The sequence below is a fragment of the Canis lupus genome, chromosome 15 (genome assembly GCF_011100685.1).
Source record: "Canis lupus familiaris isolate Mischka breed German Shepherd chromosome 15, alternate assembly UU_Cfam_GSD_1.0, whole genome shotgun sequence".
NCBI classification, from domain to species: Eukaryota; Metazoa; Chordata; class Mammalia; order Carnivora; family Canidae; genus Canis; species Canis lupus.
This window is the reverse complement of record NC_049236.1, coordinates 9852941-9868952: the sequence shown is the minus strand read 5'-3', so window position 1 is coordinate 9868952 and position 16012 is coordinate 9852941. Positions and strand designations below refer to the sequence as shown.

Below are 16012 nucleotides of genomic sequence, written 5' to 3'. Positions count from 1 at the left end.
CAGAATCCAAAACTTGATAATTCATTTTTAAAAGGACAAATAGGACAGCCTTGGGTGGCTCAGCGGTTTAGTGCTGCCTTCAGCCCAGGGCATGATCCTGGAGACCAGGGATCAAGTCCCACTTCGGGCTCCCTGCATGGAGCCTGCTTCTCCCTCTGCCCCTCTCTGTCTCTCTCTCTCTCGCATAAATAAATAAAAATCTTTAAACAAATAAATAAATAAAAATTAAAGGAGAAATAAAAGCTTATTTTTGCAAAACTCCCAAAATTAATTTATTCCACTCATCTGACAGGACAAAAGATGAAAAAAGGTAAAGAAATGTAAAACAAGGCCTTAGTTTTCCTAACTATAAAACAGTGACAATAAAGATAAGGAGGACTGATTTATATTGCATCTGGAAAGACATCAGCACAATGCTGACACAGTGCTCGTAAATGTCAGTTGTTATTATTATTACTGTTATACTATTTACTAGTACAAAAGTACAATATTTACTAGCTTTTTGGTTTTTTAAAATATTTTATTTAAATTCAATTTGCCAACATATAGTACAACACCTAGTTGTATTCATCCCATCATGTGCCCTCCTTAATGCCCGTCACCCAGTAACCCTACCCGCCCACCCACCTCCCCTTCTTCAACCCTCTGTTTCCCAGGAGTCCCTCATGGTTTATCTTCCTCTCTAATTTTTCCCCACTCAGTCTCCCTCCTTTCCTTTATAGTCCCTTTCACTATTTCTTATATTCCACATATGAGTGAGACCATATGACAATTGTCTTTCTTCAATTGACTTATTTCGCTCAGCATTAAGAATACTCTCCAGTTCCATCGACATAAAAGTAAATGGTAGGTATTCATACTTTCTGATGGCTGAGTAATTTTAACTGGTTTTTTGAAAGTTGCAATCAAGCATCCAGAATGATGGCATTTAGGACCTAACTATGTGGGTAGAGACTGACTCCTAAATCCTTCAGGAGCTGAAATTTCTTGGTAGATATTTTTGTTTCCCAAAGACAGATTTTAACACATCTTAAAAATTATTGCTCTCTTAAAAAGAGCCCCTAAATAAGCTATCAGTGCCACAAAATAATGAAAGCAAATGTAATTTTTACAGAATATAACTGATTGAGACCACAGCTATCCAACAGAAATGCAAGTCACATATGTAATTTTAAATGATCTAAATGCCATATATTAAAAAGTAAAAACAAAGAAGCGAAATTTATTATAATGTTTTATTTAACCCAGTATAGCCAAAACATTTACATTCTTTTTTGAAATCCAGTATATTTTATACTAACATCACATCTTAATTTGGATTTGCCATATTTCAAGTGCTCAATAGCCAGATGTAGCTAGTGGCTACTGTATTAGCACAGGTTCAAACTTTCGCAGGGAGGGTATCAAATAAGGGAAGTCTCCCTAAATAAAGATTTTAAATGCTGAGCCACGCATTCTGTGTGAAAATTTAGATAAACTCCTTATTACCAAACAAAAGCACACAACAACCTAGAACTTCAGTTATTCAATCAGTAACACCACTGTTGAGGTAGTCATGATTGAGGTCTAATAGTATCATGGATCTTTACATGGCTAGAAACAGGTCAGACTGGATCATATAAGCAAAAGAACTCCAGATTCTATAGTATAAGCTATGCTCTCTTCAGAGCTAATGGTTTCTAATGGTTGTGAACTGACCTAACCAAAACATAAATTTTAAAAAAATTCAAATTGTATGTTAATGCCGCTTTAAATACATTTTTTAAAAATCAGTTCTTAAATATGTTGAGCTAGAGATCTATATATTTAGAAACACAAATGCTGGCTGCCTGTGTACATAGTTCCAGTAGCTCTTTAGCCAGGGAAAGAAAGCTACTCCAACCAATGTTTGCTGAGCGTCTATTTAGTAAATGCTGTGCTCTGAATGCTGAGCTCGGTATTGGGGATGATGATGATGATGACGACGACGACTATAAACACATACTGAGAATTTATCATGTTCCAAGAAAGATATTAAACATTTTACATGGTATTAGTCATATTTCCATCTCACAGATGAAGAAACTGAGGCACAGAGTGTTAAGTTACTTGGCTAAGTCATGTCAGGAGCCAAACTAAGCACTCTGTGAGAAAGCCATGCTCTGAAATAATATACTATATTGCCTCATCAGAAATAAGAGACAGTCTGTGCTATCCTACATAGCTCAGAATTTATCAGAGGAAGAAATATAATTCAGAACTGTAAGCATTCTGAGAGAAGGAAACGAATGCTCTCTGAGCTGAGGTAGATACCAAAGGAAAGCTTCTTAGAAAAGAAGATTTGTCTATTCTTCATCTGAAAAATCAGGATAAAACTTCTTACCCTTCAGTGATGTTGCAAGAATTCAATAAGAGAAATTATATAAAGCAGACATAGCACAATATCTAATAATTATTATTGTAATTATCTATCCTGTTTACTGGCCCAAGACCAGGATAACAAACTGGCCTGACAGGATGTAGCTTTTACTTCCTGATGTTCTTGCTAAAAGGACAGAGAGAGGAAGGAAGTAGAAGCTGATAGAAGACAAATAAATATTAACTCCTGCCTCAGCACAATTTACCACCACTATGCTATCTTAGTGACTGAAGCAAGTTTTGACTTTTCACTGTCAAGAATTTCTCTACTTGAGACACTTTACTTTCAGAGCAAGAATGGATCCATGGATAGTTTTTAAGTGTCTGGGAACCCCTGAAATAAATGCAAAATGTGTACATGGACACATATGTTCTTTTTGAGGGGGAGGGATAGAGTCTAAAAGCCTTCATCAGATTCTCAGAGGAAATCCCTGACACAAAAAACAAGTTGTCAAAATATGAAAAATCAGCCCACTATCCTTAATGTCCCTGTGAGGATTAAAAACCCTCTCGTCTATAAAATCCTCTCGTACAGTCTTCAAAATAAGCTATTCTTCAAAAGATCTTTGTCTTTTCATCCTTTAATACACAGCTTCTAGTCTGTCATAAACTTGGCAGGAATTAAGTCTGGGAAATATTCTAATATTTATAACATACTTTGATTCATTCATTCAACCAACTAACCTATACTGAGATTCTGTGGTGTCAGGCACTCTATGCGTTATCTTCTAGACCTATCCAAGTGAATAAAGCATAGCCCCTGCCTTAAAGGAGTTCAAATTAAAATAAAGACCAGAATAAAATATGGTGAATACTATTACAAAGGAATAAAGTTACTAGGAGTAGAAAGAAAAAAGCAATTAGCAAATCAAGATTTCAGTAAAAGTTTGACAAAGCAGACAATATTTAAGCTGGGTCTTAAAGCACAAGTAAAAGCTTACAAAGTAAAAGGTATGCTCAGGCAAAGGGGAACAATAGGATGACAAGCACAGAAGAATAAAAATGTGTGGCATGCTGTCCAGAGAGGTGCACCCACCACATGGCTTGAGAAGAGGGATAAAACCAAAACAAGAGCACTATTCTCAATACTGAGAGTACAAAAGCAAACATGGCATCTGCTCTCAAGGAGCTTGACAGTGCTCTAGAAGAAAAGGATTCTACTTTATTGTGGGAGGTGGCTAAGACAAAAGAATGCTCAGGATGCCAAAGGAAAACCATGAAAGAAGAGCCTTTATATCATCTCAGAAAAGTGAGCTGGATCCAGTTGGGGATAGGAAGTCACTAAGGAATCTGAGTTGTATTTTATACATCAGTTGGAGGTGCAAAGGAAAGGAGAGACTCAAAGTGCAGAGTCAATTAGGAGGTTACAACAGTAATCCAGAGAAGAGATAAAGGGTTAGTAAAACTAAGAAAGAAATAATAATAGTACACAGGACAGATTTCAACAATACTGAAAATTATTTTCTCATCTATTAAATAAGTTAGGCATTAGCTTATAGAGCAGTGAGTATGCAAATAGTCCTTATGCTTAAGAAGTACATAGGCTAGTGAGAGACCAAATAAAAGATGATTATAATAAAGGATAGTAAATGTTACTACTGTAAATATTAAAACTATATAAAATTTGATACGTATGAAAGTTAGGAGGTAAACAAATCAGAGAAGGCTCCCCCTTCCAAAGGAAGTGATGCCTAAGGTGAGGTTTGAAAGATCAGGAGGAGGTGATCAGGCAAAGGAGATGGAAAGGTAGGAATGATTTCAAGAAACATTTCAAAGATAGAATACAGATAAAAGAAAAATCTCAGATTTCTAGCCTGAGTGACTAGATGAATGGTCACATCACTAAGAAATGCAAATAAATGAGACAAGGATAGCGGTAAGAAGACTGGGAAGTCATGTCTACTGGACATTCTCTAGAAGACAAATGAAGAATATAAATATAGGTCTTGGGCTGAGGTAAGAAATCCAGATATTTAAAAAGATTATGATATAACTATGTTTTAAGTTAATGATCTTTTTATTGGACAGAAAAACTAGCATTTACAACTTGGAATGGACATAAAGTGTAATTTCTTAAACAACAATGTTGATGGTTGTAAAGTCCACAGCCACAGCCTAACCTGCTGGCTCCCATGTCATGGCTCAGAAGGTTTTAAAAATACAGAGTCCAAAGATGCTCCCTTGGTAAAGGTTTCTTTTTAAAAATGTGTGTGAATGGTGAGAGCCTGACACCCATTTCACTCAAGTACCATGTGGATAATGCTAAACCAATACATACAGCATGCCACCAGGATGTGTGTCATCAGCATGGGTCAAGGCATATCCAAGTACAAGAGGGGCTATAGCCATCTAGATAGTTTATCCTTCACCCATTCTTTTTGCACAGCATCCTGAGGTAAACCAATGTTAAGTGTTTGTTTTAAGTAAACCAGTTATGACAATTTATACTAACAAACTGAACTAGAAGCTACTTGAATAGGTTTTAAATTTGTTTTTTCATTTTTTGTTTTTAATATAAATGTTCAAATGTGCTCAATTGTCAAGTTGTATGTATGAAAAACTGGCCAGCCCAAACAGTATATTAATCATTAGGAAATGGAACTGCAAGAAGTCTTGATCATTAAGGTAGTAAAAGTACTTATATTATTAAACTTATATTATAAAAGTGATGCATAGCTTGATCTTTAAGGGACAAGACCACAAGGCAATGCATGCAGATTTTGTGTGTATGCATAGAACGCACTTCTGACATTGTTTTGCTAAATAAAAACAGAATGAGTAAATAAAGGGGTTTTTTTTTTTGCTCTTTTTGTTTTGTTTTGTTTCTTGGGTAAGGGGTAAATAAAAGATTCAGTCTTATTCCTCTGGGGAAGGGGGAAGGAGTTTAAAGTAGGTCATTCTGCAGTATTACCGGTACAAATTCTTCATAGTTGACTTGTCCATCTCTACCAATATCCGCTTGTCTGATCATTTCAACTACTATTTCATCTGTTAGTTTCTCTAAGTTTGTCATAACATGACATAGTTCTGCCACACTGATTAACCACTGTCATCCTTGTCAAAGACTCATTGTAATGCCTCACCAATTTCTTCTTCATTGTATCTTTCATTTTTGTAGCCATCATAGTCCAAAATTCTGGGAAGTCAACAGTGCCATTACCATCATATCCTGAAATCTGGCTTCTGTTGGGTTCTGACCCAGTGACCTCATGACAGTCCCAAATTCCTTTGTTGTGATAGTGCCATCTCCAGCTGGAGAAAGCTTCCCTAAACTCAGCAATCTGTTCATGGGTCAGCTGACCAGACATGGGGCAAACGAAGGCAGACAGAGCAGAGGGAGTGAGGGTGGCTGCACCAGTGCAGGGGCTGGAACAGCAGATGGAAGTACCTCTTCTGCTGCTGCTGCTGCAGCAGCAGCAGTTTGATGCATGCTCAGTGATGTGTCACTGCCATCCTGACTATAAAGAACAGCACTGCACCCTCAAAGCTCCCAGCACCACTTACAACTATTGCTTTTCCTTCTTTAATTTAAAAATATCATGCAAATTTAACCTGAATGACATAATTAAATTTCTATATAGAAAATGTTGAAGGATTATTAAAAATTTAAGGAATGACAAAAACACATCCTGCTTCAAGCTCTCAATCTCTTAAATATTTTCAATTAGAAAACTTCATGAACCACAGATAGAAACATCTCATTTTCTGACTCATAACAAAGAATATTCTTTACCCAACTAATTTTGAGGTTATAGATTATTCTAAGATTATAAATATTATTCTAAGAAACAGATTCTTTTCTTCATTATGCTTTTCTGTATTTTCCAAATGTTTACAAGTATGCACTATAACCATCATTATGGAAAAATAAATTTGTAAAGCACTATATTCATTATAATTCCATATTATGTATTATTTATTTGCAGGTTTAGTCCCTGGACTGAAATTAAATATTTTCATCTAAAAAGCAACAAATAAGAAGCAATTTTCTCAGACAGCAATTTAGTAAAAACCATAAGCAAATTCTGTTTAAATTATTTTTCCTGTTTTATAGTTATATTCATTGTATCCTGATATATTAAAAATAATCTAAAGGCTGAAGAGTAATACTATGGCACAGAAAAATATTGCTATTCACAATAACAAAAACCAAGATTTATAATGTAGTATCTTGAAGAGTGGGTGATATAGTGACCTAACACAACCAGTTACAAAAGTTATTTTAACAACCATAATTTTACCATGGGTTGATGAGTATCATTATGACATTACTGGAGCTGACAGATGATAGAAGTTTGTCTACACTGTAGACTTCACCTAAAATAAAAGCCTAGGGAAAATATTTTTACAAATGCCAAATCATGTATATGTGTTTTACACATTTATACAGTGTGACTACAACCTAAAACCTAACAAGGTTTTAGAGCTCTATGATTTTCTTAATAAGACATATAGTCACAAAATGTTAGATATGTTTTTATGTTTCAGTTGTGATTCACTATAGAAGACTATCACTAGTATAACTTAATATTATGGTTATTAGAAGTTAGTGAAAGCTCAGTTTACCAAATGTAATTAATATTAGAAATGTCTGCACTGGCAAGAATACCCTATGTATGATGCTCTACTTTCTAATAAAGCTCACTACAAAAACATTTCATATGTTAATTACTGATAAAGTCAAGAGAGTCCTAGCATATTGGGGCCCTAGCATATTGCGGCATATCTACAAGAGGCACAGAAGACAAGTATTTTCAAATCTAGCTATTATTCAATTTTTGTTACACATAAGGCAAGCAAAAATGTTAGTGGGCTATTTATAGACCCTAAGAAAATGAAAAGTCCACACATCATTATAGACTCAATAAATGTTTACTTCTTTTATTCTGAACCAAAGTAAAAAATGTTTAAGTCTTAATGAGAGGCAGACATATAATAGAAAGAATGCAGAACTACGACTTAACACAACTTGACTTGGGGTGCCACCCAGCACTGTTGCTGATTTGATGTGTGACTTTGAATTTTTTTCATGAGTAAGGAAAAAAATTGGACTATAAAATTCCCAAGGGTTTTGTTTCTGTTTTTGTTTTTCACTTTCTGGGATTCGAAGAGTAGAGGCTTTATATAAATAGGCAAAGGGCAATTTTTGAGCAGGAAATAAGAATATGACAGAACTTAGATAACCTCAAAACTAAATAAAACAAAAAACAACAGAAAACACAAAAAACCTACACAATGACATTTAAAAAGGGGCTCAGACTTATGTTTCTAGAATGTCAAGTCATACTGTTTAAAGAGACAGATGATACCAAGGCTAATCACTGAAAATACTGTGGATTTGAAGCTGTGTGGCCTTCAGCAGACATTGACTTCCCCAGAATTCATTTCTCCTTCTGGCATAATTTTCATGTCAGGATACCCATTCCTCTATGTGGTCCTGGTAGCCAACTACCCTCTCACCACTCCCATGACTGAGTTCATGGCAAATTAATAAATTATACATACCTGGCTCCTGTTTCAGAGACAGGCATGGCCCTAAGCAAGTATGATCACATGGAATCTTAGGGATTTTGCAGAAAAGAGGTACTGCATTAGATTTGAATTTACAAATACACGAGGCTACGTGTGCTACTGCTCTTTTGGCAATATAATGGGAAATTCCACATGAGAATGGAACAACCCAGTGGAACTGCATACAAGAAATTGAGCAAGAAAACAAATTATATCATTTAAGCCCCATTATGAAGCTATTCCTTAAAACACCCCTACCTCTAAGAGGCCTTAGTTTCACAAGTCAATAAATTCACTCCCACTTAAATTAGCCAGGGTTGAATTGTTTCTTGCAAGTAAAAAATCATAACAACTAAGTTTCTCCATACAATTTTAAAGTAGCCCATGAATGAGGAAAGATCATTCCCTATTTCTTGCCATATGGTCCAGATAAATCATTTAACTATTCTCTTATGTCTCAATACTAACACTAAAATATCAGCCATTATCTGCTTCAAAATGCTATGAATGTTAAAAACAAAACCAAAAAAAAAAAAAAAAAAGGTTTGTGTAAATACAAAGTGATTATATTATGTAAATCCAAAACCTTGCAGATGGAAAAATGGTCCCATTTTTACAAAAGTAATTTCAGGAGGTCATTTTTACAGTATTACCATAAAGTTTCCAGGGAACAAGGGAATTAAAGAAATATCAATAGTACCTGCTGTATTTAGATTCAAATCCAATTGTATTTAAGTCTGTTCTACATAGTACCTATGTATGAGAGAGAAGATTCAACTCTAAATCAAGTAGTCTGGAGATCAGATATTAGTTCTACTGCTATCAAGTTTGTATGACTGGGCAAAATAACCTCTCTCTGCACCTGAACTCCTTACCTGTAAACTAGAAACAATAAAATCTACTCAAGTTGTAAGGTTTCTGTAAGAAGCAAATAAGATAACAATTATGAAAGCTCTCAGAATTGGTATATGCATTTAACATTCCTTCCACAAAATGTATTATATAATGTTTTCTAATATGCTATTCAAATATCCAAAGCTGGAGGAAAACTATAATCCATTCATTCTAAGATACACATTTTTTTTGCTCCCTAAAAGTTAGATAGTATTTATAGCTGATGCCACTGTTTATTTGGCAGTGATTTTTTTTCTTTGTTTAGTGGTACATAAGAAAATAGTGCATCCTGCAACTAAAGGTTGCCTTAGATTTGATGAAATAGGGTACACTGGAATAAAAAACGAAATAGGGTCACAGATTACCAATTCAAGGGTATTTAAAGAAAGTAGCATTTACCAAGATACATGTTAGAAACAGAAATGTGTGTGTGTATATGTATATAGTCAGCTGTAATTTTACTTTACATACCTCTGTAGGTCAACTATTTCATTGTTAAGGGTATCTAGCTCCTTAATAGCAGAGAAATCTGCAACAGGACTTGATCCTATGATGTTCTAAAAACAAAAAGTTCACAATTATAACATTATTACTATAAAATTATATATGGTGAAGCATTGAAAATGTTCAAAAGCACGACATGAATATAGACTACTACATATTTTACAGTATTACTAATATTTTTAATTTGTTTAAGAAAATCATATCTAGTGTAATCTTATAGATACACACACACACAGTTATAAACTGAGACATTTTCGCTTAAGTTCTCTAAAAGCTGTTGCTCTATAATAGGTATCACCACTTCAGATCCCAAAGTCTTTGTCACTTGATCCTAGCACCTGTTTAAAACCTTGAAGTAAAGCAGATATCAGATTTATAAACTAATTCCTCCATTAGAGAATACATTTCTTGGGGAGATGGATGGTGACTTATTTGTACTTGTGTCATCCAGCACAAAGTAAGTAAACAAATTTTCGCTGAATCTCAGAATCATAATGGTAAGTTGATTTTATTCAATTTAACATTTACTTCTGTTAAACAATTTTAGTGCCTACCCTATTTAAAGTAAAACCAACTGCTCAACATGTTACATAGTAAATATTAATATCAGCAAATATGAAACTGTCTTCATATGACATCCTTTACATATAGTTTTCTTTCAATAATGAAAGTGTCAAAATTGGGTCTCCAAAAGGTACCTGTAATTAGAAAATCTAGCTGGGTTTATCCTGGGCTCTGCCATTTTACTAGCTGCATGATCTTCACTGTAAAGTAGGGAAATAATCTCTGCCCTGTCCACTTTAAAAATTAAATGAAATAAATAAGGTAAGTCACTCTAAAACTTCATAACATTTTATAAATGTAAAGCATTATTACAATTAATTTCCTCAACAGAATATCCTCTTAAGATAGATGACCTCCCAATGAATTGCTTCCACCCTGGCTCACAATGGTTTGTGAACCATTTCTGGTACTTAATACATCTGGGTGAAGTCAGGGTAAGAAGATAACTGCTCCTTCAGACACCTGACCTACACCCAATGCTACCATGAGATTGACAAATAACAGAATAACCACCATTAGGAAATACTAAAATTGAGGCCTCAACATGTAAAACTAAGACATACTGAGGACTTTATTAGCAGATCATAAAAGTTATGATATATATTTTTATATCATAAAAATTATTAATACTTATGTTGCTATGAACTTAATTCATGTTACCAACTTGGACAACAGAAGAGGATACCTATAAGTTCACAATATCCCATCTCCTCACATGTATATGATGATTTATAATTTACTACACTTTCAAATCCATCAATCAAGTCTCAAAACTAATCTGAAAACTGGGTTGTAGGTATGCCAGATAATATTATTAACCCCATTTTAGAACTAAGGAACCAGGCATAATTGACTTGCTTAAAATTGAACCCAGGCAATAGGAAATATTGATTAGGAGACCTCTGATTAAATTCAAATGTATTTCACATTATGCCTCTTGGCACTTGCATATTAAGATATTTAGGTAAATGAACCATCACCCTAAAGCCAACTTGAGAAACAGGTACGTCAATAAAGTTTGGCAAATAATTCTCTCCATATTTCTTCAGACACACTGCATTATTAGTCCTCAGATGTTCTGTTTTGGCTATGCATACCCAAATTCAACTATTAGGATTTAATTAATGCTAGTCTTAATTTTATATTAACTACAAATTTTTATCAAATACACCTCTTACTGTTTTACTGTGTTTCACTAATACACAGACCCTTATCATCCTAAATTATATCAGAAATTTTAAAGTGGATTTCTGAATGTGACAGGTATTCTTAGGATTTCAAGTCTGTCTAAACTTGATTTATGAACTAAGCCTGGCCGAATAGTTTGACAGTTGAACAAAATGAAAAATTAGCACTTGGTCTCACTTTTATCACCAAGAGTAACTTATATCACCTAACTGCTACTGAGAAATTTGCTATGAAAGGTGCAAGTATACCAAGAAACTCATGACTTTCACACCTCTTCTGTCACTCTAACTCAAAAAAAGTGACTCAGAGTTGATAGTCTTCCACTATTAAAAATATCAAATAAGAAGAGTGAGGCAAGTAAGTTTAACCTCAAACAAGTTAGAAGGTGATACCACAGATGACTCTAAAAGGAAGATTAGTGTACTACAGTTGGTATAGCTTGTGTCACTCCTCAAATTGCTAATTTGGAAATTAAACTCTCATTCTAAAGTTATAAAATGGCATGCAACCAAAAAACATGGAAAAAGTTCAGCTAACAGTATATAAAGTATAAGAAAGGCATATGGAGAAAAATATAGCATGTCCCTTTTTTCAAAATATTTCCTCTCGCCCTGCTTTTGTGCATTACACAGAAATTCCACTTTGGTAATTTTAAGTGGATCAAAGAGCCTAAGGAAAGCAAGCTAAAATGCACACAAGGACCAAGTGACAGACGTAACAAAATCATGTTGTTTAGGTATTTTCTCTGCATCAACTTTGCCACTTAACAAGCCTCTAATTTCAAAATTATAAGCCAAAAACTAATGCAAAAAAAGGCATAAAGTAAAGCTCTAACCTTGAGAGAGCAGAGTTAAGAAACTGACAGTACAAGAAAGGCGAAAGCAGAGTGCTGCAGAATGGAAAAAACAGTCTAAACTAGAAAAAACACAGAAAGGAAAGCAATATTCAAAAAAAAGATTAGTAAAAGCTGCAAAAAAAATGCAGTTCTAAAAAAATAGATTATAAAAAGAGATTATTTGAAAAATAAACCAAATGCAAATTTTTAATATTTAAGGTTAAAAATGTTGGTTAATAGATAAGACAATAATGATTTAAAAATCCCATTTTAATGTATAATATTGATATCTGACATAAATAGCCAAAAGTGTCTATGCTCTGGTGAACGGACTTCAGACAAATCTATTAAAAACATCCGTAGGCAGATGTAAATAAGAGTGTCTACTAATGTTTTAGAGACTTTGCATAACAAACAATTTGCTTCTGTTGTATCTATAGTTTGTACTGGTGGAAGACTTAGTATAACATGAAGGTGGCAAGGGGAAAAAAAAAAAGTCTGTAAAGGTGAAAACAAAAAAGGATGGAACAGCTGAGACAGAGATACAGCAGAGAGCACACATACAAATTTCTAACTTTTATCTTTCTGGGTGGCATCACTTTTAGCTTTCACTACAACTTAGGGGACCCAAGTCCTATGTCACAAGAAATCTCAAAAAATGAGATTTCTTCACAAAATGCCCCCCCCCCCAAACTCACTAAACCGATAACCAAATATTTATGTTATTAAAAAATAAGGACAAAAACTCTTATAAGCAACTTCTATCCTGGTGGTTGTAAATTTCCATTTAGTTGACTTGGAAAAAAATTAATTTTCACTTTTATTAGGTTAAAATGGGATTTTTTTAAACTTATGTGACAAAATTAATACAGAACCAAAATATTCTACTGACATTTTTTTAAAGATGTTATTTATTTATTCATGAGACACAGAAAGAGAGAGAGAGGCAGAGACACAGGCAGAGGGAGAAGCAGGCTCCACGCAGGGAGCCTGATGTGGTACTCGATCCCAGGTCTCCAGGATCAGGCCCTGGGCTGAAGGCAGTGCTAAACTGCTGAGCCACCCAGGATGCCCCTCTACTGACATTTTAAAGACAACTCTCCTTACACCACACATTTCACAACTTCTATTATAACTAACTCTGAAGAATCACCACAGCAATTATTTTATAGGTCATAAGATATTAAAAGAAACAAGGTATGCATTTTTAAAGGAAAATAGCCACTAGACAATGTAAGTCCTTTTGAAGCTTTATTAAGACCAAGATGTTGTAAATATACTATGCTAGGAAGGATGTGTAGAGGCGGGGAGAAAAATCAAGGCACAGCATGGCTACAACAATGTAGTTTTGAAAATTCCCACTGCTGGCCAGAAACCAAAAGTAGCTAAAACCTGCTTCTAGCTGTTCAGATATGAAATTTGGCCACATGCTCAGGAAAAGAAGGTCATTTATGTGGCAAAACCATACAGATTTCTTCTCAAAATGATGTTTTTGTTTATATATAAAATTGACACCAAGCAATCATAATCTCCTAGATTTTATTTTCAAATTTGTATTGTTAAAAAAAAAACAAATTTGTATTAAGAGTGAATCATCAAATGCAATACAATAATTTAATTCCTATAGATTTCATTTAAATTTTATACCTCATTCACAAAAATTCACAAGTCCAAATGGGGGGGAAGACCATATTTTTCCAATTTTTAGACTGGAAAATATGGTTGCCATATGTGTAATGAATGCTGGGGTAAACGAGCTGCAGCCCAAGGATGTCATACAAGGCATCTGAACATATTTATAGACACAAACTAAACCACAAACAGTATACTGCTCTGCTCCTAGCCAGATACATTTTCTCCACTGCTTCAAACAAATCAAGTCTGTCATCTAACACAGCACTTGTTTTTTTCTGTTAACACATTTGGGTTTTCCTTACCTTTTGTAAATTGGCCCTGTCTGATGGTGGAACCATCTCAGGAGTAAGAATGTGAGGAGGATCAATGCCCTTTATTAACTTTTGATTGATTAAGTGAAAAGCCAAGGCAAACTGATCTTTTGAAAGCTTCCCACAGTCTTTTGTGTCACATAATGTCCTGTACAAATAAACAAAAAGAACAGAATATAAGTGCTATAACTACCATTCTAAAAATCCAGGGAAAAAGTAATAGGACTAGGTAGCTTTTTAAAAATAATCAGTTGAATTAAAAAAGAAACTCAAACTTCTGTGTGTGTGGCCTGCCTAAAACTTAAAGTCAAATGTCAGAAAAGAGAGATTAGCTAAAATGGTTTTTTAAAAAGATAAAGAGAATATTCACCTTAGTGCTAAGCAGAGGTCTCAGATCTATCTGGGTTTGCTTTGTATTTTCTTACCGATTTCTAGAAACACTACAGAGCAAGAGTTGTGGTGGGCCAGAGAATCTTAACGTTCTCAACACTAAAAGATGTTAAAAATGAAACCTAAGTTTCAACAAATTTGGTTCATTAGTGGCATTAGAATGATTCTAAAACAAGCAAAAATTTCCACACTGGCTTGCTTCCTGCAACTCTTGGGAGTAGGCGGATATAAGGATCACCAAGTCAAAGCAGAAACAACAGCTGCAAATGGAGATCACATGTGAAGAGAAGGCAGCAAATCTGGAAAGCTTTACAAAATCACTTGAAGAGAAACAGAGAATATTTTATCCTATTTTCTTTTCCTTTCTCTCTCTCTCTCTCTCTCTCACCCTCTTCTTCTCTCTCTTTTTAGAGGTCAACTTTCTGAAGTCCTGATCTATTACATTCACTGAAAGCTAATGTGGCCTGATGAACAGACTATCAGTAAGGTGTCAAAGAAACCCTGAATTCCAACTTCTCTACTTATTTCTTCTTGTGACCTTGAACAAATTTTTTTTCATCTCTTCAAGCTTTAGTTTCTTCAATGATAAAGTGGAGATAACACATATTCTGCAAGGTTACAGTGAGAATTAAAGGTAAAGTACATAAAAAGTCTGGGCATAATGTCAAGCCCATGATGGCTGCCATTTATTGAGCACACTGCCTGGCCTAGGCACTTGAAAGTGGCAGCTATTATTAGTTATATATATTTAAACTTTCCCCCTCTTGAGTTCTTGTTCCTCTTAAGGCAGACCTACTGTCCTCATTTGTTCTTTTCTAAGTTTCTCTTTGCAGCTGTGTGGTTCCACATCTGACGTTTGCTGCCCCCTGAAAACCTCAACATAACCTCTGGTATAGTCAGGTGAACTGGCAACAGGCACACTATAAATTTTCGTATGCACAGTCTCATTTAACATGACATGCACTAAAGACACTCAAGGTTGTCTTTTTTAAGGATCAAGTGTGTAATTTCTCTGAAAAGGTATAAAAGTATACATATGCCCTACAGAATTATATGAGCACACCTTGAAGATACTATTTTGTATGTTGTTTAAATTTCAGATTTTTGCATTCTCCCTTAAAACTAAGTTTAATTGATATAAACTGCTGCATTTTAACATTTTAATAATCACTGACACTGTCAATCTTATAAAACAGGTAATCCATTCTCAAGCTTTTGTCCACTATTCAGAAGAAATCCTCATATTTAAATTTTCTCTACAAAGAATTATGAAACAAAATTGTCCAACAAATGCTTAAAAATAAGAATGCACAAAACGCAACTTACACAAAGCTGTATTTCTTTTCTAAATCAATTTAAATAAAATCTTACCAAATATGGGCCAGTAAGGTAGAAGGTAAACCTGTCTTCAGGAAGATTTCACGGACTTCCAATCCAGACACAAATCCATCCATATCTTTATCAGTTTTCAAGAAGATCTCATCATATTTAGCCTTTTCTGCAGGGGATACAACCCACTACAGGGGGGCAAAAAAAAATATATATATATATATATAGTATTTCCATCAGAATGAATAAGACTTTGAAGTGTCATTCCTTCAACCCAAGATAGTATTTGTCAAAATTCTTAGCAATTCCACCCCATTAGATGTAGCAATAGTGTACCATTCCATCACACCCTAATCAAAATGCTATGGTGAAGAAAAAATTACAGAAAAATATAGAGCAGTTGGGACTATATTTATAGATGCCCATTTCACTTTTTTCCTTTTAGGTAATGAGT

At 34.4% G+C, this 16012-nt stretch overlaps 1 protein-coding gene and 1 pseudogene across 4 annotated transcripts in view; both read right to left on the bottom strand.

Moving 5' to 3' along the window:
- The window catches only part of EPS15 (epidermal growth factor receptor pathway substrate 15), a 143019-nt gene that overhangs the window by 69060 nt on the left and 57947 nt on the right, over positions 1–16012 (bottom strand). For all 4 annotated transcript variants that reach the window (XM_038558055.1, XM_038558052.1, XM_038558054.1 and 1 more), the window contains exons 10-12: positions 15601–15746; positions 13831–13987; positions 9274–9359 (exon numbers count right to left, since the gene is read on the bottom strand). In XM_038558055.1, the coding sequence (XP_038413983.1) occupies positions 9274–9359; positions 13831–13987; positions 15601–15746 (389 nt within the window). The remainder of the gene's footprint in view (positions 1–9273; positions 9360–13830; positions 13988–15600; positions 15747–16012) is intronic.
- On the bottom strand, positions 3977–5978 carry LOC119868025 (annotated as a pseudogene).